The sequence below is a fragment of the Theropithecus gelada genome, chromosome 18 (assembly GCF_003255815.1).
Source record: "Theropithecus gelada isolate Dixy chromosome 18, Tgel_1.0, whole genome shotgun sequence".
Lineage (NCBI taxonomy): Eukaryota > Metazoa > Chordata > Mammalia > Primates > Cercopithecidae > Theropithecus > Theropithecus gelada.
The window spans coordinates 61,804,329-61,829,685 of NC_037686.1; the positions used below are offsets into that span (position 1 = coordinate 61,804,329).

Sequence of the window (25,357 nt, forward strand, 5' to 3'; positions counted from 1 at the left end):
ACACCTCCACATTTGGCTCTTTCCTTTTGTGCTAGCTAATACCTGATACCCCTTGCTCTTCTGCCCACTAGGATGTAAAATAATGTTGTTCATGCATCTGAAACAAAGTGTGTCAAATGTTAAAATATGACAAATCTTCAGACAGTTTAGAGATTTCCAAAAGGAGGAAGAAAAATGAAGTAAGGAATAGACCTTTCTGGTTTTTTGTTTCTTATTAAAGCTTTGTCTCATATTTTCTAAGCTATTGATCTTATTTCCAATAAAGATTTTTTCATTAATTCAAGCAACTATACAATAAGCACTTGCTGGTAGCTATGGTAAGTTCTACATAAACATTTAAATTTAGCTGAAACTCACTGTTTCTGGTTCTTTTTTTGTCAGTTTCAGAACGATTATTTTTGAGCTAATTAAATGCGTAATTTTTCAAATAATTTTTCCAGCCTATGGTATAAATCTTAAAACCAGAATAACATTCCTAATTTGAATTTGGGAAATTTAATTTTAGATGTGTTTTATCCCCAAGCCAATAGATATAGTTTGTGCTATAGGCGGACATTTTTTTGATAGTTTACAGATTTTTAAACGTGTTTTTAATGGCAGTCTTATAGTTTTAATGTGGGTTTGTGTCAATATGCTGCAAATTTTATTTTCCTTGTCTCTATTTTTCAATTACATATAGCATCTTAATGCACAATTCTATTTCTCACTCAATTCCTGTAACAGTTTTCAAGGGTGAGTTTGATAAGTTCATAGTTTTGAGATATATGAGTCATTCATACTCATATAAGCTCTAAAAGCTACATGGCCAGAAAAATTGAATTCCGTATTGTTTTGTCATTCTTTCATGAATCTAGGGATTTATTGCAAATGCAAGATTAAATTGTATTAGTGTTTCATGACCTAGCAATGCAAATATCTAAAGTTAAATGTTATAGTCCGTGACCATAATTTTCTATTGTACTGATTCATAAACTATCTATAATAATGTATTTGATTCTGACATAAGTACACTGATAAATCTGTAGACATCTTTTTTGGACATCTCTACTCTAAAAAGCACAGAATCATCTCAATTATGGACTGTGGATTGATTACAGAAATACTTTTTATTTGATTTATTTAAACAAGACAAACATTTATTTGTATTATTCTCTGTGTCAGTCACTGTTCTATATGCAGGTAATGAGAATAGTAATTAATGAATCATTATCCCCGCCCAGCGTGGGCTTAGAGTCTATGCAGGGAGTCATACAAATTTTTATAAATGTAACACTATAATGACTGCTAAGAATAAAGTGGCAGGGGACACAGATTAAGAAGCAATTGATTATATATTTAATTTTGGCACCTTTCCAGTTGTACCAAAATGTCATAATATAAAGTGTGTCTTTCAGGAAAAATTGAGGCCTATTTGGAGCTGGCATTGTCGTAACCTGTCATCAGGGCACACCAATTCCAGACCTGGTCTCTTTGACGACAGTGTAGTTATTTGGGCTAGGACTAAGCAGAACTTGGAAACTGGGAGGATCCTCGAAGGTCTAAGTCAGTAGGTATGCTGATCACTTAGAAGACTGTAGGATTTTTTAAGTATAGATCATTTTGATGGTGGGGGTGGCATTGGTGATTTTTACCCTCTTCATTATAAATTCAGACTATCTGCTGGAACTAAAATAATCACTTATTTTGGAACAGTAGCATGCCAAAATTCTTAGTGTAACAGGAACTTCCCCAGAAGCTCAAAATGTCAAGATTATGATGTCCTCAAATGTCAAATGAATCAGAGCTGTGTACAGAATATGCCAAGGTTCAGGGAATAATGTAGATTTAATCATAACACAAAACCATATTGTAGTTTTAACACTATTTCAATAAGAGTTAATTTATATGTATATAAGTACCATGGATGAATACCATGGCACTATGTGCGTGTGTGTGTGTGTGTGTGTATACCATGTATGAGTACTATGTCTACATATGTATAGAAGTTCCATACATGAGTGAGGCAGTGAAAGAAGGTGCTAGCATGTAAAGGCCACTAGTGCAAACACTGCTTGAATCTTAGTCTCTAAAATAAATATAAGATCTCTTACTACATGACATTTGCATTTAAATCACATTTACCAAAGGTTTGTGGCAGACATAAAGCTACCTGCTACTCATTAAGAACCCCACATAAATTTTAAAAAAATATGTTGGGTTTTAATATTCTAACTGTTCAATAAAATTTTTGTAAGTCCCTATTAATTGAAAAAGGTATGACTTTTTACAGGGCTTTACATTTGATTTTTTTTTTAATTTCAGTGGTATAGGGAATACATTTTTAAAGAAAATGCCTTCCAGTTTTAAATTGCACTATTAATTCATAGAAAAATAATTTTATTTACATGAGTAATCTTATCACATAAATCTCCATTGAGTAGTTGCTTTTATATACTATGTTTAAGGATATGTGTACATCATCCTTTTACAACTTAAAAAATGCGATAATACACTTGAACTTTTAATGGACAGACTGGAAAATTACTACTCTGGTAGTAACTATTTTTAAAGCATAAACCAATGTAGTAGACTTTTCTAGAACAACCATTGCATGAAGATCTTTCGATTTGCTGATGCTCTTGGAAATAGTGGCACTGTTCCATGGTCCCTGGCATCAGCATAATTGACAAAACGACACCAGACAACAGAACTTCGGTGGCAGTATCGAGTGCTCTTCTCAGCATGAAGTCTGCATCATAAATGATGGCAAAGATATTTAAGACTTAGATTTGTAAAAACATAAGTAAATCCAAGAGTATGCTTTAAGGAAGAGAAATGCAGCTACATTTGAAAGTCTGATTTCACAGACAATAGTAAATTATGTTAGTGATGTTTGATCATTAGAATGTACATTTCCATCCAACATTAAAAAAATCCACCTGTCCTTATTGGACTAACTGATATGACAAAGTTTTTTAAAAAAACATCTTCAATACACTCAGAAAATGTGAATTCAATAATTTGAGCTATTTGTCAGAAGTTTTTCTTAGTTTTCTTTCACAAGATCAAGGTAGCTAAAACATTTAAGTATATTAAAAATTATAGTGGCATCAAAAGTGGGGTGTGCATGTCACACTGTGTTCAAAAAGCTCTTTTTGAATCTCTATGTTTATAATATATATTAGTACAATAGCATATCTATAGAACATAAATAAGTTAACATATATAAAGGGTGAAAGTTGGTAAGCTCATAACTTTATAGGAACATAAAAAGAACATGTATCAACTATTTTATTTATCCCATTAGTTAATGAGGAAACAAGTAAGTTACTACAGCCAGTTCAAAGGAGAATCTAAGTGTCATACAACTAGGCACCCAATAATGCCGAAATGAATGTGCTTAATGGATGCAAGAGTGGCTCTTCCATCGTGGGTGGGGAAATAAATTGCACTGTCACAAAATAACGTTGTCCTACACGTTTATGGACAAGAATCAGTTGCATGGCCATGGATCATCTATAAATTACAGGGTTTTGTGTAAAATATCTTAATGATATCAACGTTGCAGGACATTATAGAATCAGAAAACCTTACCCGAGGAATGTGTTAGACACAACCTCCAGGAATCTTTGTTGATCATTGCAAAGACTTTCGCAATTTTCTCTGGCAATATAAGTTACTTGATGTGCATGTGTAATAAGTCTATATATGAGTACATCAACAAACACATGGGGAGTGTTATTCTAGACTAGGGATGAACAAACTTTTTTTGTAAAGATCAAGATGGTAAATGTGTTAAACTATTTAAGTAAGCCACATAAGTCTCTGTGGCATATCCTTTTGGAAAATTATAAGCCTTCGAAACCATACAGAATATTTCATGGGAGGCACACAAACAGGTCTGGAGCCAGATTTGGTTCATAGGTCATGGCTTGTGGCCTCCTGCTATAGCCCAGGGGCCTCTGGCTTACAGAAGGGGCCAAGAAGGCAAATGTGACAGAGTTAGGTTCAGGGTGAAAAAACAAAGCAGTACCTCTCCCTAGCTGGAGAGCAGTGCTTTCCTGGGAGGCATTCATATTCAAAGCACTAGAAATATTGTTCTGGCCACACAAAACCCTCTGGGGTAGATTTTCCACTTGGGTTAGTAACCTGGTCTACACAGTCTACATTGAGCCATGGCAATCATTTTAGAACTGTCAGCCAAGGATCTCTGCCTCTATTTCTCAGCAAGATTTCAATTATACTGGTGTCTCTTACTTGTTCTAGTTCCCTTCGTGGAACCAGTTTTGTCTTACTGATTTCAGGAAATGCATTGCCACCTCCTGTGCATATAGCAGGTGTACAACAAAGACTTGCTGAATGAAAATAAGTTGATGAACCATGACACATACATTTTTAACATGAAATATGTAGATGCTTATGCTATATTTCTGCTGAGTATTTCAGCATAGTTTGAGAACATAACTGGTAAGTCTTCAGAATGTAGCTGATCAGAAGACATTTCTCCAAATGACTTATTTGTAATTTGGAAAAAAAATCTGAACATTTCCCAACATTGCTATTCAAAAACTAGAGAAATTATGGTTTGAAAATACAGACAGTTAAGAAATTAGCATTAGAAATTTTTTTGGAAGCCAACCTGCTAGTCACTGAGTTTAACTGATATTAATATTTATGCTTAGCTTTAATGGAGACACATACATATTAAAATCACAATTTAAAAGCTATTAAATAAAAACAGAAATGACATTGAAAGTATGAATTTATAGAAATTAAAAACAAAGATTCTGGTGTGATGTGATAGTCCTATTTAGAAATTATGTATTATGTCATCATCTATTTAGAAAAAAAAAAAAAAAAACCTTTAGATTTTATTAAAGTTAAAAAATTGTATATGATGCTACCATGGTATGTATCTAAGGATAAGTTTCTAAAACTAGCCACAATATTTTATTATTATACTATTTGAAAGATGGCTGGGCATAGTGGCTCACATCTGTAATGCCAGCACTTTGGTAGGCTGAAGCGGGAGGATGACATGAGTTCAGGAGTTTGAGAGCAGCTTGATCAACATGGTGAAACCCTGTCTCTACTAAAAATACAAAAATTCACTGGGCTTCTTGGTGACGCAGGCCTGCAATCTCAACTACTTGGGAGGCTGAGGCAGGAGAACGGCTTGAGCCCAGGAGGCAGCAGTTGCAGTGAGCCGAGATGGCACCACTGCATTCCAGCCTGGGTGACAGAGACTCTGTCTCAATAGAAAGAAATAAAGAAAAAGAAAGAGAGAGAGAGAGAGACAGGGACGGAGGGAGGGAGGGAGGGAGGAAGGAAAGAAAGAAGGAAGGAAGGAGAAAGAAAGAAGAAAGAAAGAAAGAGAGAGAGAGAAAGGAAGGAAGGAAAGAAAGAAAAAAAGAAAGAAAGAAAGAAAGAAAGAAGAAAGAAGAAGGAAGGAAAGAAAGAAGACTTCTATTTTTTAAAGTCATTTTACATAATTTTGTTCAGGAGAATTTTTTTATTAAACACAAGTCAAAATCAGGAATATTTTGCACTAAGATTAAAGGGCATAATTAAGTGAATTCATAACACTGAGGATAATCAGTACATCCCCTATGATAGGAGACAAAATAAATGAATTAAAAATAGGGGAACTACTTTACAGCATTTATACTCAGGAAACAAATTAAAAGAATAACACTGATTGATCCTAAACTATTTTAAAAGAATTTTAGCGATAGCCTAAAATTAATGAAGCATGAAATTAGGAGAATAATTGGTGGTGTCATTTTTGTTGAGGCACCTGTGGGAACATTAATAGAGAAATTCTCTGTGGTAAATTCTAGAGATCATATTCCATTGTTCAAATGTATGGATCCTAAAGTCTGTAATCTAACATCAATAATAACCTCCACTAGGGTAGTTAGGTAAATACAAGACCGGAAAGAGAAAGTTTAATGATAAACTGAAAATCAGGAAAACTCTAACATCCAGAAAAATAAATGTATCTATAATTTAAAAAAATGGTAGGGATTGGATAACACTGAACTCATACCTTAGCTGGAATTAGATTCTATTTGCCAATAATTAACTTGACCACACATTATACATTACTTATAGTTTAACTAGTTCTTTCTCTTTCACTATAATGTTGATGAATTGCCAAAATTAAATTTATGAAATATTAGGGGTCTACTAAGAAGTTTATATAGGATTTTGAATAAAAGTCATAAAGTTAGCCAAGTGCAGTGGTTTGCACCTATAGTGCCAGTTACTTGGGCAGGTGAGGTAGGATTCTTTGGACCCAGTTGTTTGAGACTGGCCTGAGCAACATAGCAGGAACTCCATCTCCAAAAACAACAATGATAACAACAACAAAAACTTTGCAAAATATTGATCGTAGATGTTATAAAATTGTCAGTTGGTTGGGGTTTCTCTGACATATGCTAGTAGCACATTTCCATCATAATTATCAGCATAGGAAATGAAGAATTAGCTCAACAGAAACAGAAAATTAGGTTACTGAACAATTGCATTATTAGCATTCTTTCAATCATATCAGCAATTACAGATTTTCTTTTGATAAATAGTTTATATTTATTTACTTGGAATTCAGAGACCCACAATTGTACTTGAGATACTTTAATGTGCATATTCAAATTTAAGGCACAAATGAATAATCCAGGGATCTCTTAAAATGCAGATTGTAATCATAGAGCTGGGGTGATGTCTGTGATACTCAGTATTGATCAAGTTTCCTGGTGATGCCATTGCTTTTGTTTTAGATCAGACTTCCAAGTAGTGAGGTGCTAGAGGGAACCACACAAAGTAGGAGGTGAGGCCTGTTAATAATTGTTGGTTGGTTAATAGGAAAAAAATATGTGGAAATAGTTGTCCACCAAAGAAAAGTCTTTCCCCTCAACTGGAATTGCAGTTTTCCACATTTGCACATCAATACTTTGTGTGCATGAGTCATCATACTAAAAATACTAAGAAATAAAGGTGAATGAGTTTTCATAGATGCACAAAGAGAGGGAAGCTAGAATCTAGAAGTCAGGATGAATGGATAGCGAATATTCACATAATTGAGAGGCATAGACAGAGGGGAGTTTGACACACAGAAAAACGTAATTCTGGGCTTGAGAAATCAAAAAAGAACTTTAGATACCTCTCCGGTCCTAAACTCTTTTCATGCTCTTACACTCCCTTTCCTCCCTTTGTTCACATTTTTGAAGTTTCAGGAGGACAGATAAAAGATATAAGACAAATGAGAGGAAGGGAAATGAAAAGTGGGGTTTGTGCTCACTACAAAAGGATAAGACATAATAACCAAGGAGAACAAACACACAAGTGTAATATTTATCAAGAGAAGTCTTGATTTTTCTGTGACAAAAAACGTAGACTTGCAATTTCCAGACATTATTTTTATATGATCTATAGTATAAATAGTATGATCTATAGTATCTATAGTATCAATGCTGATTTGCTTTATCCAATATATGGCACAAAATCTTCTTTATAATAGCTCATTTCTTCCACTGATATGAAGTCCATTTATTCTCTACTGCAAATGATAATTTTGAAAACAAAACGTTTTTGGAGAAAGTGGTCCATATTCTTTTGAGAAAAGCCCCATGTCTCAGGAGAATTGTTTTGGAAGCTTGTTTACTGAAGTCATTCTGGCAACTGAATCCCTTCATTCACTTCACATAATGAATCGCTTTCAGAAAGTTAATGTGCCTGGGCAGTAATTGATGTGTCTTAGGAAAATGATGAATTCATCTAAAAGTTAAAGTTGATTTAAAGTTGATTCCTAATGAATTTGCATTAATGACAGTAATCCATATTCGAGGAATTACAATATGTTTATTTTATTTAGTAACTTTGACTTCGAAAATATTTTATTTCCAGTCAGTGGTTTAGCAGGCAAACCTATCCATTTGTTAAATTTTCCTGATATAGTATGTTGTTTTTCTTCCAAATCTTACTATTATTTATAAAATCATTCATTTAAGAATACACAGTTACATTTTTTACTGTTATGAAATAGAAATTATTATAGATAACATTATATTGGATCATTTCCTGTTTTTCTTTTAACTGTTTACGTAGCTTCAATAGCTGAAATACTCTATAAATTCTATTTTTTAAATGTATCTATTAATAAAAATTTATATTATTGTGAAGAGAATTTTGATATATGGAAAAATTCACATTTTTAAAATATAAAATGTGTTATATTTCGGTAATTAAATTGGAAAGCCATTTCTTTTGAAGAATGCCCTGCTTGCAGTAAATGCTAGGCTACATGTAGGTCCTTCGTAAATTGATAATTTAGTTATTGAGTGAAATGTAGAAATACACCCATGATTTTGTGTACATTTTAAAGTGTATGAGTGGGATTGTGTGAGTTGGATGGAATAAAGTTCTTTTGCCAAGTAATTGCTTAAGTTAGCAGAGATAAAGAGTCATAGTTTTAAAGGACCGTTTCTTAATGCCATGCAGAAAGAACATGCTGAAAGATCCCTACTGGTTTGAAACAATCAATAAATTGCAAAAGTAGCATAACATTTACCCTAATGTAATATGATTGTTCATGCCTACTCTCAAATCCATGCATACAGACACACACACACACACACACACACACACACACAGAGAGAGAGAGAGAGAGAGAGAGAACTGACTTTTACAAATCTAGTTCTAAAATAGGAGAGTTATCCTTTTCCCTGTTTTGTGATTCTCCATGGAAGCAAAGCTAAGTGGATAAGGTTTTGTATATAGGAAACATTATTACTAAGAATAAATTAGTGATAGGAGGAGTTTTACATCCTTTTACTTTCATATTTTCTTAGCAATGACTGTTATGTTTTGCTAAAATCATGAATATTAAATCTCAGTCCCTTCAACAGTGTTTGGCACATCCTCATAACTGTGTGTCAAATGCATAAGTTTACGTATTGATGCTTCTGTTATTACTATTTGAATTTAATTACGTGTCTTGATTTGTTTTCAACTCTTATACTTCCCTTTTCTTCAATCAATAAGGCAAATGTAAGGTTATTGGAAATTTATATTATCCTTTAAAATCTCCTTCATGTGTATCAAACAGATGATATGTTAACCCATATCCAATTAAAATAAAGATGCAAAGTTTGACAATTTAAATCACTTATATTTAACAAAATATGATAGCATAAATTAAGACATTTATGAATGCCAGATATGAAATTATATATTTTTAATGTTTGATGTAACTAGCATACTAATAATCCACTATATTATTACAAAATAATTTTGCAGTTCACATCACAGTTATTAGTTGACATAAATTAGCTTGATTTAAAGGAATGATAAGAGAAATAATTATTTACATTCTTATTTAAAAGGACATAAAACACTATGGTTGCAAAGGTTATTTAAAATTAAAACTAAAATGCAAGTTTGAGTTAAAATCATAAGATTAGTGTAAAGTCAGATAACTTTAACAGATCTGAGCCATTCACTATTTTTTCTTTTTTCTTCTCTTTTTCATTAAAGTGAAATTACATAACATAAAATTAACCATTTTAAAGTGAGCATTTAGTGGCATTTAGTAGGTTCACAATGTTGTGGGACCGCCCTGTCTATTTAATTCTAAAGCATTTTCATCGCCCTAAGAGGAAACCCAGTAAGCATGATGCAGTAACTCCTCATTCCTCCCTCCCCTAAGCTCCTAGCAACCGCACTTACGCTTTCTGTCATTGTGGATTTCTGGATATTTCATATAAATGGAATCATACAATATATAACCTTTTATGTCTGGCTTTTTAAATTTATCATAATGTTTTCAAGGTTCATGCACACTGTAGCTTGCATCATTACTTCACACCTTTTTGGGTACTTCATTCCTTTTGGGCCTATCTGGTATTTGTTCATCTCTTCATCAGCTGGTGGATATCGAGTTGTTTCTACCCTGGCTCTTTTGAATAGTGTTGCTCTAATCATGCATGCACATGTATTATTTGAACACCTGTTTTCAATTATTTGTAGAGTTGCTGGGTCAGATGGTAATCCTATCTGTAACCTTTGGAGGAACCACCAAATTGTATTCCATAACGGCGGAACCCATTACCTTATCGCCAGCAATATGTGAGCATTTTTATTTCTCCACATCCTTGGCCACACTTGTTCTTTTGTGTTTTTGTTTTGTTTTGTTTTGAATTACACTTATCCCAGTGGGTTTGGTTTCTCATTGTGATTTTCCTTTGCATTTTCCCAATGACTAACAATGTTGAAGATATTTTCATGTGTTTATTGACCATTTGTATATCTTCTTGGCAGATATGTGTACTCAAACTCTTTGACTAATTTTAAATTGGGTTGTTTGTATTTTTGTTGGAAAATTGTAAGAATTCTTTCTATATTCTGGGTACCCTACTCATATGTATGAAATGCAAATATTTTGTGCATTGTTTATGTCATAATATCACTTTTTTTTGATACATGCAGTTTTACTTTTTGATGAATTCTATTTTTTTTCTTTTGTTGTTTATTCCTCTGGTATCACATCTAAAAACCCATTGCTAAACCCAAGATTTTCCCCTATGTTTATTTCTGATAGTTTTATAGTTTTACCTGTCATATACCATTAATCTATCTTGAGTAAATTTTTGTATGTGGTGCAAGAGAGAGATCCATATTCATCATTTTCCATGTAGATATCCAGTTGTGACTGCAGCATTTTTTGAAGAGACTATTTTTTCTGCCACTGAATTGTCTTGGCATCCTCATCAAAAATCAATTATTCGTATAGGTATGGTTTAACTCTCAACTATCAATTCTATTATTTTGGTGAGAATGTTTATCTTTATGCCAGTGCTATACTGTTTTGATTACTGTAAGTTTTGAAATTACGAAGTGCGAGTCCTTCAACTTCGCTCTTTTTCAATATAATTTTGGATATTCAAGGCCTCTTGAAATTCCCTGTGAATTTGAGAATCAACTTTTCCATTTTCGCAAGAAAAAATGCCATTAAAATTTTCAGGGACTTCATTGAATCTTTAGATGGCTTTTTAGAGTATTGGTATTTTAATGGTAAGTGCATATATCTTTCCATATATTTGTGTCTTTTTATTTCAGCAATGTCTTGTGGTTTTCAGTTGATAAGTCTTTAACCTCCTTGGTTAAATTTTTTGCTATGTATTTTATTCTTTCAGATGTACTTAAAAAGGGATTTATTTTCTTAATTTTCTTTTTAGATTGCTTGTTGCTCATATAAAGAAGCACAACTAATTTTTGTGTGTTCATTTTGTTTCCTACAACTTTGCTGAAGTTGTTTATTAGCTGTAGTAAATTTCTTGTTCTAGATTTGTTCGAGTTTTTTATGTATAAGATCATGTTATCTTATACATGTTTTACTTTATCCTTTGCAATTTGCATGTCTTTTACTTCTTTTTCTTGTTTAAGTGCTCTTACTAAAACTTCTAGTACAAAGTTAAACAGCAGTAATGGAAGCAGGCACCCTTGTCTTGTAGCTCATCTTAGGGGGAAAACTTTCAAACTTTTATCATTGATTATTAGGTTAGCTGCAGATGTTTCATATGTCATTTGCTATGTTGAGAAAATTTTTCAACTTTTTTCTAATTTATTATTTTCTGTTTTTCTCCCTGATCAAGTATTGCATTTTGCCATATGCTTTTCTTCATCAACTGAGATGATACGTTTTTTTCCTTCATTCTGTTAATGTGGTGTTTTATATGACTGATTTTATTATGTTGAACTACTCTTTCATTCTAGAATAAACCCCATTTGGCCATAGTGTAAATTTTTCTTGATATGCTGTTGGATTCCCTTTTCCAGTATTGTGTATAGGATAGTTACATCTATATTCATAAAGGATATTGGTGTGTAGTTTTCCTTTCTTGTGCTGTCATCTCTGGCTTGAGGTCAGGGTAATGCTAGACTTTAAAGGACAATAAAAACACCATAAAACTTTCCTGCCATATTTAAGTTGTCTTTTATTGATTCAGCGATTGCTTGGTTCCATGAACCTTTGACTGCTTTCTAGAGTTCTGACAAAGTGGATTGTGCTGTTTTTCTTGATTTTTTCAATGTTTCTGTGGCGAGATGGACACTTGAAGCTGCCTACTCTGCCATTTTTGGTGACATCTCGTCACACCCATTATTGATCTTGGGAAATCTAGGCCAATATTACTAAAGCAGCTGTATGCATTCTGTTTACTTTCACCATTAAAAAAATGATTTTAACCCACATCTTAGTTAAATGACATTTTGAAATACATTTTTCTCTATTGGACTTCTTGAAAACATAGCATTCAGTATTAGAATAATCACAATTTATTACTATAAAAAATCGGTGTGATATTGATTTTCATCTTTAAACTTAAATAATATTAATGGTATTTATTAAGAATACTGTAGTAAGTGAAAAAATTTAGCATTGGGTAATATACATGTGTGTACGTATATTTTGGGTACTTACATATTAGGTTTTTCTTAAATATACAGATTTATATGAGTATACAAATGTATATTATTATTCTCCAAAGTTTCAATTGTGTTTATGTGGCTCTTTGTGTACCGATCCAGATCAAATTTGTAGTATACCTTCTTTGGTTTGTTATCACTAAACATAAGGTAATGATTGGTAATTTAGCTTTCTTAAACTAGACTATCCACAGTGACTAGTTTTAACAAATTGTGTTTACTCCATCTATGTGATTCCAAAGACATAGTTTGGCATGGTAGAAAAAAAAAAAAAAGAATGGCAGATAAAACACAAAAGGAAGGCAGGAAAGAAGAAAGAGAAAAAAAGGAAAACAAGAAGGAAGAAAGGGAGGAAGAAAAAAGCAAACAAAGAAGAGGAAAGGAAAGAGGAACAAAAGAAAAATTAAGGCAATTAGTTGTAGGTAGGAATGCATCATGGTATCTGTTTGCATAAATTAAAAGGAAAAAAACAACAACGTCGTCTACTATTTTTATTTCAAAACAGTTATTTTTGCCAATGCATCCCTCCCCTCTCCAAACAACCCATGTTAAAGTTCTATATTCACTGTGAAATAGCCATTTTCATACAGGATCACCAATAAAGACTGGCTGCTATGAAATCAGATTCTACCAATAAGTATTTTCAGATTTTCATTCACAAAGTAAAAGCGTACACTGAAGTATGTGTTAGAAAGTATGTGCTAGATGTGGAAGCATCACAAATGACCAGTAAAGAGATGTCATCATCAATTACTTTTTAAAAATAGGTATAGATCATGGATGAAAAGACTCTAACATTGAATCTACAAAGTATAATATTTTTGAGAAGCATACTTTTTTGAGGTTTATAAATTTAGTTTGGAATCAACCGTGAGAAGTCGAAAGACTGGCTGGCTATGTGCATATGATTTTGATAAACTAATTAAGGTGGTTATCACAATGACAGACTGAAAATACAACAGGATCAGATCACACATAGGGAGTAAAATTATATTTCATGTGATTTAAAAAATGCATCTGGACCTTAATAGCTTATTCTGCTGCTTCATACTTGGAATGTAATTTTTGTCTGTATTTTATTCTAATTTTAAATAAGGCAGAATTACAGACATGCAAGATAAAAATCCTTTGGTGGGGGAATGCTGGCAAATAGATGACCTTTAATGAAATGTTTTATAAAAGAGATAGGGAATTAGACTGGGCACGGTGGGCCACAGCTATAATCCCAGCACTTTGGGAGGATGAGTAGGAGGATCATGTAAGGCCTGGTCAAATCATTTGACCAGCCTGGCCAACACAATGAAACACTGTCTCTACTAAAAATACAAAAATTCACTGGGCACAGTGACCTGAGGCCTGAGAATCCTTTCAATCTGGGAGGTGGAGATTGCAGTGAGCTGAGATCACACCACTGCACTCCCGCCTGGGCGACAGAGTGAGACCGTCTAAATAAATAAACAAGATGGGGAATTGGATAGATCAACAAAATCAAGTAGGTATGAAAAGGGAGAGCAACTCTTTTTAGGATTTTTAGTTAGTACAGCAGAATTGGCAGGTGTACACTAGTATTAAATATTTTGTGAGGTCTAGTTCATCATGGTAAGAAGACATTTTAAGGCATGACAGAATGATGTTATTTTTTATCACCAACCTCCTTTAAAGTTAAAAGGTTTTAATAATTGATTACAGAAAATATGGGAATGCCCTCGGCCAAGAGGAGTTTCTAGTGTGACCGGTGTAGACAGGGTATAGGCTGAGGACACACAGCACATTTGACTCCTGATGAAGTAAGTTGCCTTTTACCTCTAAGGGCAATAAGACTAGTTCTACTGAAGAAATAGTTAATTCTCAGTTCTGGAATTCTAATTTAAAAAGCAACTCATGAAGTCAACAATTGGCTCTTTGTTCAAATTATACTGTTTTCAGTGCCATGTTTGACTTCCTCTGAATTTTTTCTGTTGTAGGCCTTATATTCTCTCTCAGCCAGGATGAGAACCAATGGCTTAAGACTTCAGAGTTTGAAGATGAAAAATAAAAAATTAGCCTGGGAATGGCTGTTACTAAAAAATGAAAAAAAAAAAAAAAACAGATGCTGATGAGATTGTGAAATAAAAGGAATGCTTATACACTGTTAGTGGGAGTGTAAATGAGCTCAACTGTTGTGGAAAGCAGTGCGGTGATTCCTCAAAGACTGAAAAACAGAACTGCCGATCAACTCAGCATTCCCATTACCAGGTGCATACCCAAAGGAATATAAATCATTTTGTCATAAAGAGGCATGCATCTGTTCATTACAGCACTATTCCCAATAGCAAAGACATGGAATCAACCTAAATGCCCACCAACAGTAAACTGGATAAAGAAAAGATGGTACATACACACCATGGAATATTATGCAGCCACAAAAAAAAAATAGGATTATGTACATTGCAAGTACACGCATAGTGTGGAGGCCATTATCCTTAGCCAGCTAACGCAGGAACAGAAAACCAAATACCACATGTTCTCACAAGCGGGAGTTAAATGATGAGAACACATGGACACATATGGAAGAACAACAGACACTGGGGTCTACAGGAGGATGGTGAGTGGGAGGACGGAGAAGATAAGAAAAAATACCTAATAGGTAATAGGCTTAATACCTGAGTGACAAAATAGTTTGTACAGCAAACCCCCATAGTATGAATTTACCTACATTTACCTACCCCCGAACATGACAAAAATAAAAGTAAAAAAATTTAGCTCAGGGAACCAAAATGTCAGCATACATTTACTTAGCAATATGAATTTAACCAATACCATTTTGATTTTGTAAAAGCTGTTACTGAACTCAAGAAAATATTTTGTAAATTTTTATAAGAACAGTAGCATGACACCAACCCAAATCACTACATTTCTTATTTTTCATGCTCAAACAGTACATTTGTCTGACTTGTTGATCTCATCTGGCTACTTGATTAAGGTAAATTTTGAGATTTGATCCTGGAGAGAAGACAATTTTCTACAAAGTTAGTAAGATCTATATAGTTTCAGTCCTGGGTTAGAAAAGAGCCACAGCCTCCTGATTCTATTAAAAATAACACTTTCTTGATGTATTTTGATAATCAGTAAAACACTACTCTGTAAGTACTGTTTTAGACAATTAGATATAAAGAAAAACATACATTAAAACATTCAAACTCTGTTTAATGCTTTTTACTCACTCACTAACAGTCCAGCCCAGTGGTTCTTAAAATGTAGTATCTAAACCAGAAACATTAGCAAATGCTAATTATCAGGCATTTTTACCCTAGGCATATCAGGCATAATTATCCTAGGCCCTCTGAATCAGACACTTTAGGTGTGGGGCCCAGGAATCTGTTTTAGCAAGTTAGAACCTAACACAAACTAAAACTTAGAATCTAGCCTATGTATTTACATTGAACATAGTTATTTATATGATGACAGTGTCTTTAAGGTGAGGATAGTATATACATTTTTTAGTCATTGTGTTGGTTGTTAAGAGGCAACTAACGCATGTGTGGTCCAGCTTATAAGAGAAATGGGACCAGAGACTGGAAAGGAAAAGAAAAAGAATGAAGCCCTTATCCTAGGTTCATGCTTATTATTTGAGTGATTTTGGCCAAATAATACTCTTTGTAATACACTTCAGCTTTATAATTTCTAAACGCTGAGTTTGGAATAAATGGTTGAGATCCCCTTTACTCCAAAAGTCCATGATCTCATCACGTTTTTCAAAATGTAGCTATGGAGTTAAAATAAATGTCACTAATTTGGGTTCGTGTGTACAACGCAGTATTTCCTTGGAATTTCAGTGTATTTTCACTAAAATGGCGATTGGCTTCCGATATAGCTTATTGTACTCTTTCTGGTTGCTGGATTTATTTCTTTTTTAATTCACACAGTTGATTTTGATATGCCTGTTGACATAATTGAGAGATTTTTTATTTCCTATTTCTCTGTGACTGGCCATCACTTTCTGTTTCCCCATCATTTGATTATGCTTAATTAATGGCATTTAAATTCCCACAGCATTTGGCAGCCTTTCTAATTCCCTCTAAATTACAGAAAAACAAAGGAGAGAAAGCATCCGTACATTAATTACTAGAAAGAATCATCTCTTTGCTTTTTGATGAACTTTTATTTAATTTTTCCATTGCATGGTTTGTGTGTGTGTGTGTGTGTGTGTGTGTGTGTGTGTGTGTGTTCCTAGTTCCTACTTTAAGACAAACCAGCCAGGCGTGGTGGCTTATGCCTATAATCCCAGCACTTTGGGAGGCCGAGGTGGGCAGATCACCTGTGGTCAGAAGTTCCAGACCAGCCTGGCCAACATGGTGAAACCCTGTGTCTACTAAAAACACACAAATTGGCCGGGCGTGGTGGCACACACCTGTAATCCCAGGAAAATCACATGAACCACGGAGGCAGAGGTTGCAGTGAGCCGAGATCGTGCTACTGCACTCCAGCTTGGGTAACAGAGTGACACTCGGTCTCAAAAAAAAAAAAAAATAATAATAATAATAATAATAAACTAACCAAACAGGAAGTCAGTAAAGCTAAAGAAAGTGTGGTTTAACAGGAAGTCAATAAAGCTAAAGAAAGTGTAATTTTAAATCACTTTCATACTTCACAGGCAGTTCCTATTCTATTATTCTGAAAACACATTCCTCCATGTATTTCCAGTATATGAATAAATTTACATACAGGGACAGTGCGATTTCATTAGATGTTCTTGTCTCCTGCAGCCGTGTTTTTAAAAGTTGGATCGTGGTCCTATCTCTGCCAGATAGGGTGCTTTCTGAAGTAAAACTTTGGAATTACTAGGCATGTAACTTGGGAACCAGGAGCACATATATTTTAAAACATAGGTAATTTTTATGTGCACTATATTTGGAGGAAAATGACAAATCAACACCAATTTTCTCAAAATACATTATAATAACCTTTGCAATAACTGTAAAATATTTTAGGTTACAGTAGGTCCTCAAATAATGTCTTTCATCATAACAATGAGAGAAACAAAATCTATTCCTTGCTGGAGTCACTATGTGGAGTTTGACACTCTCCCCATGTCAGAATGGGTTTTCTCCTGTTACTCCCACATCCCAAAGACGCGTCTGCCAGGTGGATTGGCATGTGTAAATGGTCCTAGGCTGAGTGAGTGTGGGTGTGTGAGTGGCCCTGCAATGGGATGCTGTCTTGTCCAGGTGGGTTCCCACTTGGTGCCCTGAGCTGCTGGGATAGACTCAGGCCACCTGTGACCCTGAACTGGAATAAATAGGTTGGAAAAGGAATGAATACATATTATTGTAAAATAAAAATTTATAAAGCATGCAATCATCCTATGGAAACGTTACAGTAAGCCATGCAATACAAAAGTGCTCAGCAAACTCGCCTTACATATGCTTGTTTTTGGATTGCATGGAGGCTAGAAGTGCTCCTGACAATCTTCAGTTTGGAAACATTTATTCCTTTTTTTTTTTTTTTAAATCACACCACCACTACAATCTCTGACCTCACTGCTTCACCAGAAATTGGATAAATAATTGTCTTGTTTTTATGAGTCTTTCTTAAGTGTGTGTATAGCTCACACTTACTTCAGTGTTTAATATTAGAAGCATTTGTGGATTTTAATTTTTAAATTTGGTGACGTTTTTGTGACCAGAAACATGCCATAGGAACTCAACTCTCATTTATATCCATTAGCCAATGGTAAAATTGGTTTGTCATACATTGTTTCACATAAAGTCACAGTTTCCAAGAACCTATGGATGACTTTAGGTGAGGACTTACTGTATTTCTGATTTGGGGACTACTGGAGAGAGAGAGAGAGCACGAGAGAGAGAGACACACACACACAGACAAAGAGAGAGACAGAGAGAGAGACAGACAAAGATAGAGAGAGACACACACACACACACAGAATGAGTGAGAGAGAGAGAAACGTTAATAAGGGCAGCGATTGAGATAAATATCTTTTGTTATTGGTAATCTCAAGTGATGTATTTTCGAGAATATTTTATATGTCTTCTAGTTACATTTAAATATATATCACAAATAAAGTATATTTTCCCATCTGCTGCATTCATGCTTGAACCTCTGTGCTAGAGGCAGGTTGGGGACTGTTTAGTGGCATTGGCCTTGACAGCATGTGCAAGGAGCAGCAAAATGTGAGAAGTTTCCCACGCCAAGGTGAGGCAGGTGTGAGGAGCGATAGCATATGGATGCATAATTAACTGGCTGGGTATGTATTACAAGAATAATTCTACCTTAAGCTAGTTAAAGTTAATTATCCTACCTTGCCTTATGCCAGATAGAATTAATTCATTTTTTTCTAACTGTATGGTTTATTTGGAACAATTTGGGTGAATGTAGTTGAGATGCTTTTTACCCATATTAATGAGCATATCATAATGAGTACTTTGTCCTTTGCCTGTATATACAATGTAGAAAAAAAGAAAATTTGAATTTACAATATTTTTGAAATCCAAATGTGTCCTTTATTCAAAAATTATTTTAGTTGTAATGTTTTCTACTCTTTTTATTTGAGTGAATATGTGTTAGCTTAACTTGGATTAAGTTAGTGCGAAAGTCATTGAGGTTTTTGCCATTTTTGCATCCGCCTAATACCATATGAGGAATGTCTCTTTCATTATTTCTTATAAGATGTGTCTTTTCCACTTTTTGCTTATTAGCATGTAACCCACTTTAAGGAAAAAATATCAATTTCAGTCCGTTTTTTGTTTTAATAGTTGTGAAGTATGAATGAAGATTTTTTTCAAACTAAGGTTAAGTGGTTTTCGGTTTTTTTCTATGACATACAGGCAGTATGAGTTTGCAAATGTTGCAGTCCCTCTCCTTGTTTAGTTCATGTGGATTTGAAATACATAAATGACAGAGAACAAGGAATATTAAGACATATTTTTATAAAAGGTACAAGTTATCACATCTTATCTGTTAGAGGTATGAGAAATTTCATGTAAATTCACTTAGCATCTATTCCTTCATTTGTTTATTCATTTAGTAGACAAACATTTTCTTAATATTAGATCAGTTAGTTTGGTTGTAGATAATTATACACACACACACACACACACACACACACACGCACGCATCTATCTATCTATGCTATTACATATGTAATAGAAGGAATTTGATGATTTGGAAGGACTAGGGGAGCCAGCTCCTCCCTGGGCATGCTGACCAAACACCCAGTAGACTACCACAGCATGTGCCTAACTAAAGAATGGGCACCTCTGGGAAGTACCAGAAGATGCAGGGGTCAGGATGCCACTGTTCCATCGGTTCGCTCCATGATCACTCAACCCTAGCTGAGGGTGACAAAGTTTCCCACAAAACTGGGCCTGCTAGCTCTGTATCTCCTTGTTGCCTCTTTTCCTGCTTTAATGAGTTCCAAATCCAGATCTCTTTTTTCCGGCATCTAAATGTAATCTGCAGCTCTAGCTTCCGGGAAGTCAGGGAAATGTGGATGTTTTGTACTACGTGAGGGAATACTAGAAGGAAGCTGGAAAAGATGTTGAGATGTGTTTCAGGCACACACAGGGTAGATAGGGAATATAAGGTTGGCAAGATACACAATGTAACAGCTGTCCTCATGAGGCTTACAGTCAAGTGGAGAAGACTAAAGTAAATCAAATCATCAACAAAAACTCCCTTGAGGTAACTCGGTTCAATGTTACAAATGAGTACATTCGTTGCATTGCTTTCTCCTGGGAAATGATGACTCAGATTGAGGTCAGAAAGATAAAAGAAAATTGGTACCTGGGTAGACTGAATCAGGGCAAAGGGCTTCCCATGGTTTGCAGAGGCCCAAGGTCTGGACAGGAGCCCTGTGTGGCTGGAGAGAGGAGCAAATGCCAATGTGAACAGAATGAGCCTGGGAGCACAGAGGTGCAGGCCCCAGCTGGAAATCAGTAGCAAGCAAGGGGATGACACAGTCAGACAGGGATTTTGAAATAACGATTTTGCCTGAAATCAGGGCTCCAGGTAGAGAAGTGTGTTTCAACCTCCCATTGCTCATAGCTTTGTGCTCCTTTGTTTGGTTAACGTTTGTATCTTTTTGAGAAAACTGAATTTCTTGAAAACCACCATTTTTTTTTCTTTTTGGAGACAATTTTAAGTGTCTTGGGGTGAAGGGAGAGCAGTGGTTTGGAGGGAGAGCTGCTTGGAAGGTCAGTGAGGTTCTGGGGCTCCCCAGTCTGTGTTGACAGTGCCACAGTACCCTGGGTTGGTCATAGAATTTCCAGGAAGGATCTGATGATGGCTGATGGGACTGGAGAGTAGCTGTGCTCAGCATAGCTACATGTACTGTGGAAATTGAGGGAAAGGTGCAAAGAAAGGAGTCTTGCGATCTCTGAAATTAAACTGCTAACTCTTCCTCCGTTACACTTAGCTAGTGTAGCTAAGGAAATTGTCATGTTATGACCTTTTCTAGTAGCTTTACCTTACATCCTGTTGCTTCTGCCTGTCCAAATTTACTTGCACTGGGATTAGTGTATCCTTCTATCTTGTATTAAGTACTATGTCCATCAATTCAGGTTATTTTTGGTATATCTAATGAAAGAACTTAGTTTCTTTAATTTAAAAACCTGCATATCAATCCCCAGTTATCAATCCCCAGTATCAAATCATTATTTCAGATGCTTTCTTTTAGCATCATCTGCAAATTACTTGCTTATTATTTATTTACTAAGAATCTCTATGTTCTGTTCTTTCTATGTCTCTTTTTATTCTTAATATTTTATATTATAATCGGTGTTTTTCAACTCACCATAGCAATATAAAAAGTTATTTTTATTGGATATAACCTGGAAATAAACATCATTTTTAAGAAAAAGGACAATGTGATACATAATATACCAAACAATTTTATTTACCATATGTACACTAAAATAATGCACACATATATATGTACATATATATGATATAGTTTACTCTCTTCACACATGCAAACATGCACAGCCACATATACATCAGGTGAGTATGCCAATGTAGTACACCAAATATTTGTTAATCCCAGAGGGTAAAGACAATTAGAAAATTCGTAAGTTTCTATTATAATAATGATCTGTTTATCTGATATCAGAAGGTATTAAACCTAAAACCTAGACATAAATCTCAACTTTATCAAGGCAAAACTTATAAAATTAAATACTTTCTGAGAGTCAGCACCCATTTCATCTTATATATCTTAGATGATTTGTGTTTTAGGGCCCCTAGTATCTATTCCCTGACTTCTACTTTAACATGCATTGATTTTTTTTTCTCTAGAATTAACTCCATCCCCAAATTTTGGGTTACATCCTATGGTTATGGTTGGCACTATGTCCACCTCCCGGTGAGTGATTCATGTTTGACTAGTCCAAACAGTTAGTGACCACATATACTAGTATGGCCAAGCAACTACATCAGAGACAATTAAATGTAATTATGGTTAGACTTTTCAGAGATATACATTTTCTTGTCTGTTAACATTAAGCCTGCAAAAGTATAAATTTGGAACTGTTAAAGACACACTATCACTTGGAATTAAATTAGAAAGAGAAAGATGGAACATGTCAAGAAACCTGAACAGAAGACATAATGAGCTTCTGGATTAGGCATTGCTTGGATTAAGACACCCTTGGGATTTTCAACTATGTCACCAAATTGTCTTTTTCACTTAAGAACATTTGAATTGTTTACAGTGCATTGGAATCAGCAGTTCTAAAATAAATAGCAAATATATTTTTCACAAGCAGTATTTATCAAGGAAAAATACAGTTTATTAAATACAAAATAAACTTCCTTTTAAGAAAAACCAAGGAATTAATCTCTTATTTTGTTATTCATTATTAGGATAGCAAATTATATTTAGTTTTTAGCTATCAAATATGTATTGTTTATAAAAGGGTAAGAAGGGAAAATACATTATCACATCTATGGGCACATGTGTTGTTAGAACTACAAGTGGAATATGTGGAGGCTTTTTTTTTTTTTTTTTTGTATCTGTGTTGAAGAAAACTATTCCAATATATTTTATAGTCTTATCCCTTATATCTATTTTGGAAAGGTGTAGTCTATGATACATATTATATTATTTTTATGAACATCATATTAAACAATTTTCCCAACTAATAGCAACACAAATTATTTAAAGTGATATGAAACTAAGTTATTCACTGTATCTGTATGAGTGTGTATACACATATACTGAATATATACTCAGAGGGGAAACAATAGAAATGAGATTTTGTTATATTGACACATTTTTAATCTCTAGTAGAAATCCAGGCTTTAATATGGCAATATCTAAAATAAATATCATTTTTACATTTATTATGTATTTTTACCCATGCTGAACTGAAAAACTTTGGTTTCCTAATCAATGTCACCAGGTCATTTCACAGATTAATTATAAAAAACTTTTGGAAATTCAGAAGCAGAATTTTGGTGTCTAGAAAAAGTATTCACCTTGTTAGAGTCATGATACTACTGGGATTTGAGGAGATTCCACAGACAGACCTGTGATCCCCCTGAGAGAACTCTTATTCTCCTAGCCATACGCAGTATGAACTTGAACTCTGCTTCAAATTTAGGCTACAGAAAACTTTTCTTAATTTCTGAGTTAGCTATGACAGTTCTCTTACTATTTGTGGATGTTCAGGTGAGTTAATCACATACTTTGTTTACTAAAGACAGTATTGAGATATTGTAGTTTGTGTAGATCTCTAAGATAGAGAATGTCTTCAATAATTGTTGTGGTGTATTTTGAATATTCTTGCATTCTTGCTTTATAACCCAGTCATAATTATTAAGATATATGGATATTTTGAAATTTTAGTTGAATTTTATCAAGACCTGCAATGATGCCATTCCCTGTGGAAAAGTATTATTATTATTATCATTATTATTATTATTATTGAGACAGAGTTTCACTGTGTCACCCAAACTGAAGTGCAGTATACGATCTTGGCTCACTGCAACTTCTGCCTCCTGGGTTCAAGCAATTCTCCTGCCTCAGTCTCCCGTGTAGTTGGGACTACAGGTGCCCGCCCCCGCACCGAGCTAATTTTTTTTTGTATTTTTTAGTAGAGACAGGGTTTCTTTGTGTTGCTCAGGCAGGTTTTGAACTCCTGAGTTCAGGCAATCCACCTGCCTCGGCCTCCCAAAGTGCTAGGATTACAGGCATGAGCCACCACAACCAGCCTATTTTTACTTTAAGTTCAGAGGTACATGTGCCGGTTTGTTACATAGGTAAACTTGTATCATGGGGATTTGTCATCCAGGTTATTTCATCCCCCAGGTATTGAGCCTAGTACCCATTCGTTATTTTTCCTGATCCTCTCCGTCCTCCCACTCTTCACCCTTTGATTGACCCGGGTGTGTATTGATCCCCTCTATGTGTCCATGTGTTCTCATTTAGCTCCCATTTGTAAGTGAGAACATGCAATATTTGGTTTTCTTTTCCTGAAAGCTGGAGGCATCACACTACCCAACTTCAAACTGTACTACAGGGCTACAGTAACCAAAACAGGATGGTACTGGTACAAAAACAGACCCATAGACCAATGGAACAGAATAGAGATCTCAGAAATAAGGTCGCACACCTAAGGTCATCTGATGTTTGACAAATCTGCACAAGTATTATTAAAAGACAGTAGGTCCACTTTTAGGTACTGTGGTACATTAGTTCATTTTCACAGTGCTGATAAAGACATACTTGAAATTGGGAAGAAAAAGAGGTTTAATTGGACTCAGAGTTCAACATGGCTGGGGAGGCCTCAGAATCGTGGCGGGAGACCAAAGGTTCTTACATGGTGGCAGCAAGAGAAAATAAGAAGCAAAAGCAGAATTCCCTGATAAACACATGAGATCTTGTGAGACTTACTATCATGAGAATAGTGCAGAAAAGACTGACCCCCATGATTCAATTACCTCACCCTGGGTCCCTCCCGCAACACGTAGGAATTCTGGGAGATACAATTCAAGTTGAAATTTGGGTGGGAACACAGCCAAACCATATCATGTGGAAGAAAAGCAACAAAATGATTAAAAAAAAAAAAAAAGCTCTACCTTCACGTTACTGCATTCTTTTGAGTAATACTGATAATGATATACAATTCATAAGGAAGTACATATCTCCTGTGAGGGAGAACCCCAGCCTCTGGAAGGATCAACCAGATGCCTGTGAGGGTCCTGGGGCTGTTGTCATAATCACCATAGTCTAACAGATTAGCCAACAGAAATTCATTCTTTTCTGGAGGCTAGAAGTTCAAAGTCAAGGTTCCAGTAAGGCTCCCTCCAAAGGCTCTTGGGGCGAATCCTTCCTTGACTCCCCAGCTTCTGGTGGCTCCTGACATTCCCTGACTTGTGACGGTGTCAACCCAACCTATGCGTCCTCTTCACATGGCCTTCTTCCCTGTGTGTCTGTGTCTCAAATCTTTCTCATTTCTTTTATAAAAGCATCAGTTACTGCATCTAGAGCGCATCCTAAATCCAAAATGAGCTCATTATGAAATGTTTAACTGAATTACATCTATAAAGACTATTTCCAAGTAAGATTACATTCAGAGCTATGGCAGTCAGGGTTTGTACATATCTTTGTGGAGACGCAATTCAACCCACTGCAATAATTAGGTAACATACAGTTTGTAGGCCAGGTGCAGTAACTAACACCGGTAATCCCAGCACTTTGGGAGTCTGAGGAGGGCAGATTTCTTGAAGTCAGGAGTACAAGACCAGTTTGGGCAACATGACAAAACTCCATCTCTACAAAAAACACAAAAAATAGCTGGGATTGGTGGCACATGCCTGTAGTTCCAGCTACTTGGGGATCTGAGGCAGAAGAATCACTTGAACCCATGAGGTTGAGGCTGCAGTGAGCCAAGATTGT

The 25,357-nt window shown here is 34.9% G+C and overlaps 1 protein-coding gene across 4 annotated transcripts in view; it reads left to right on the top strand.

Annotated features, from left to right (window-relative positions):
* CCDC102B (coiled-coil domain containing 102B) overlaps positions 1-25,357 on the top strand; it is a 342,881-nt gene that overhangs the window by 182,539 nt on the left and 134,985 nt on the right. The window contains exon 7 of one of the 4 annotated variants that reach the window (XM_025365514.1): positions 72-289. The exons of the other annotated variants lie outside the window; for them this stretch is intronic. Coding sequence (XP_025221299.1) covers positions 72-83 — 12 coding nt within the window. The 3' untranslated portion in view covers positions 84-289. Of the gene's footprint in view, positions 1-71; positions 290-25,357 lie in introns of those variants that run through there. 4 annotated transcript variants of the gene reach the window in all.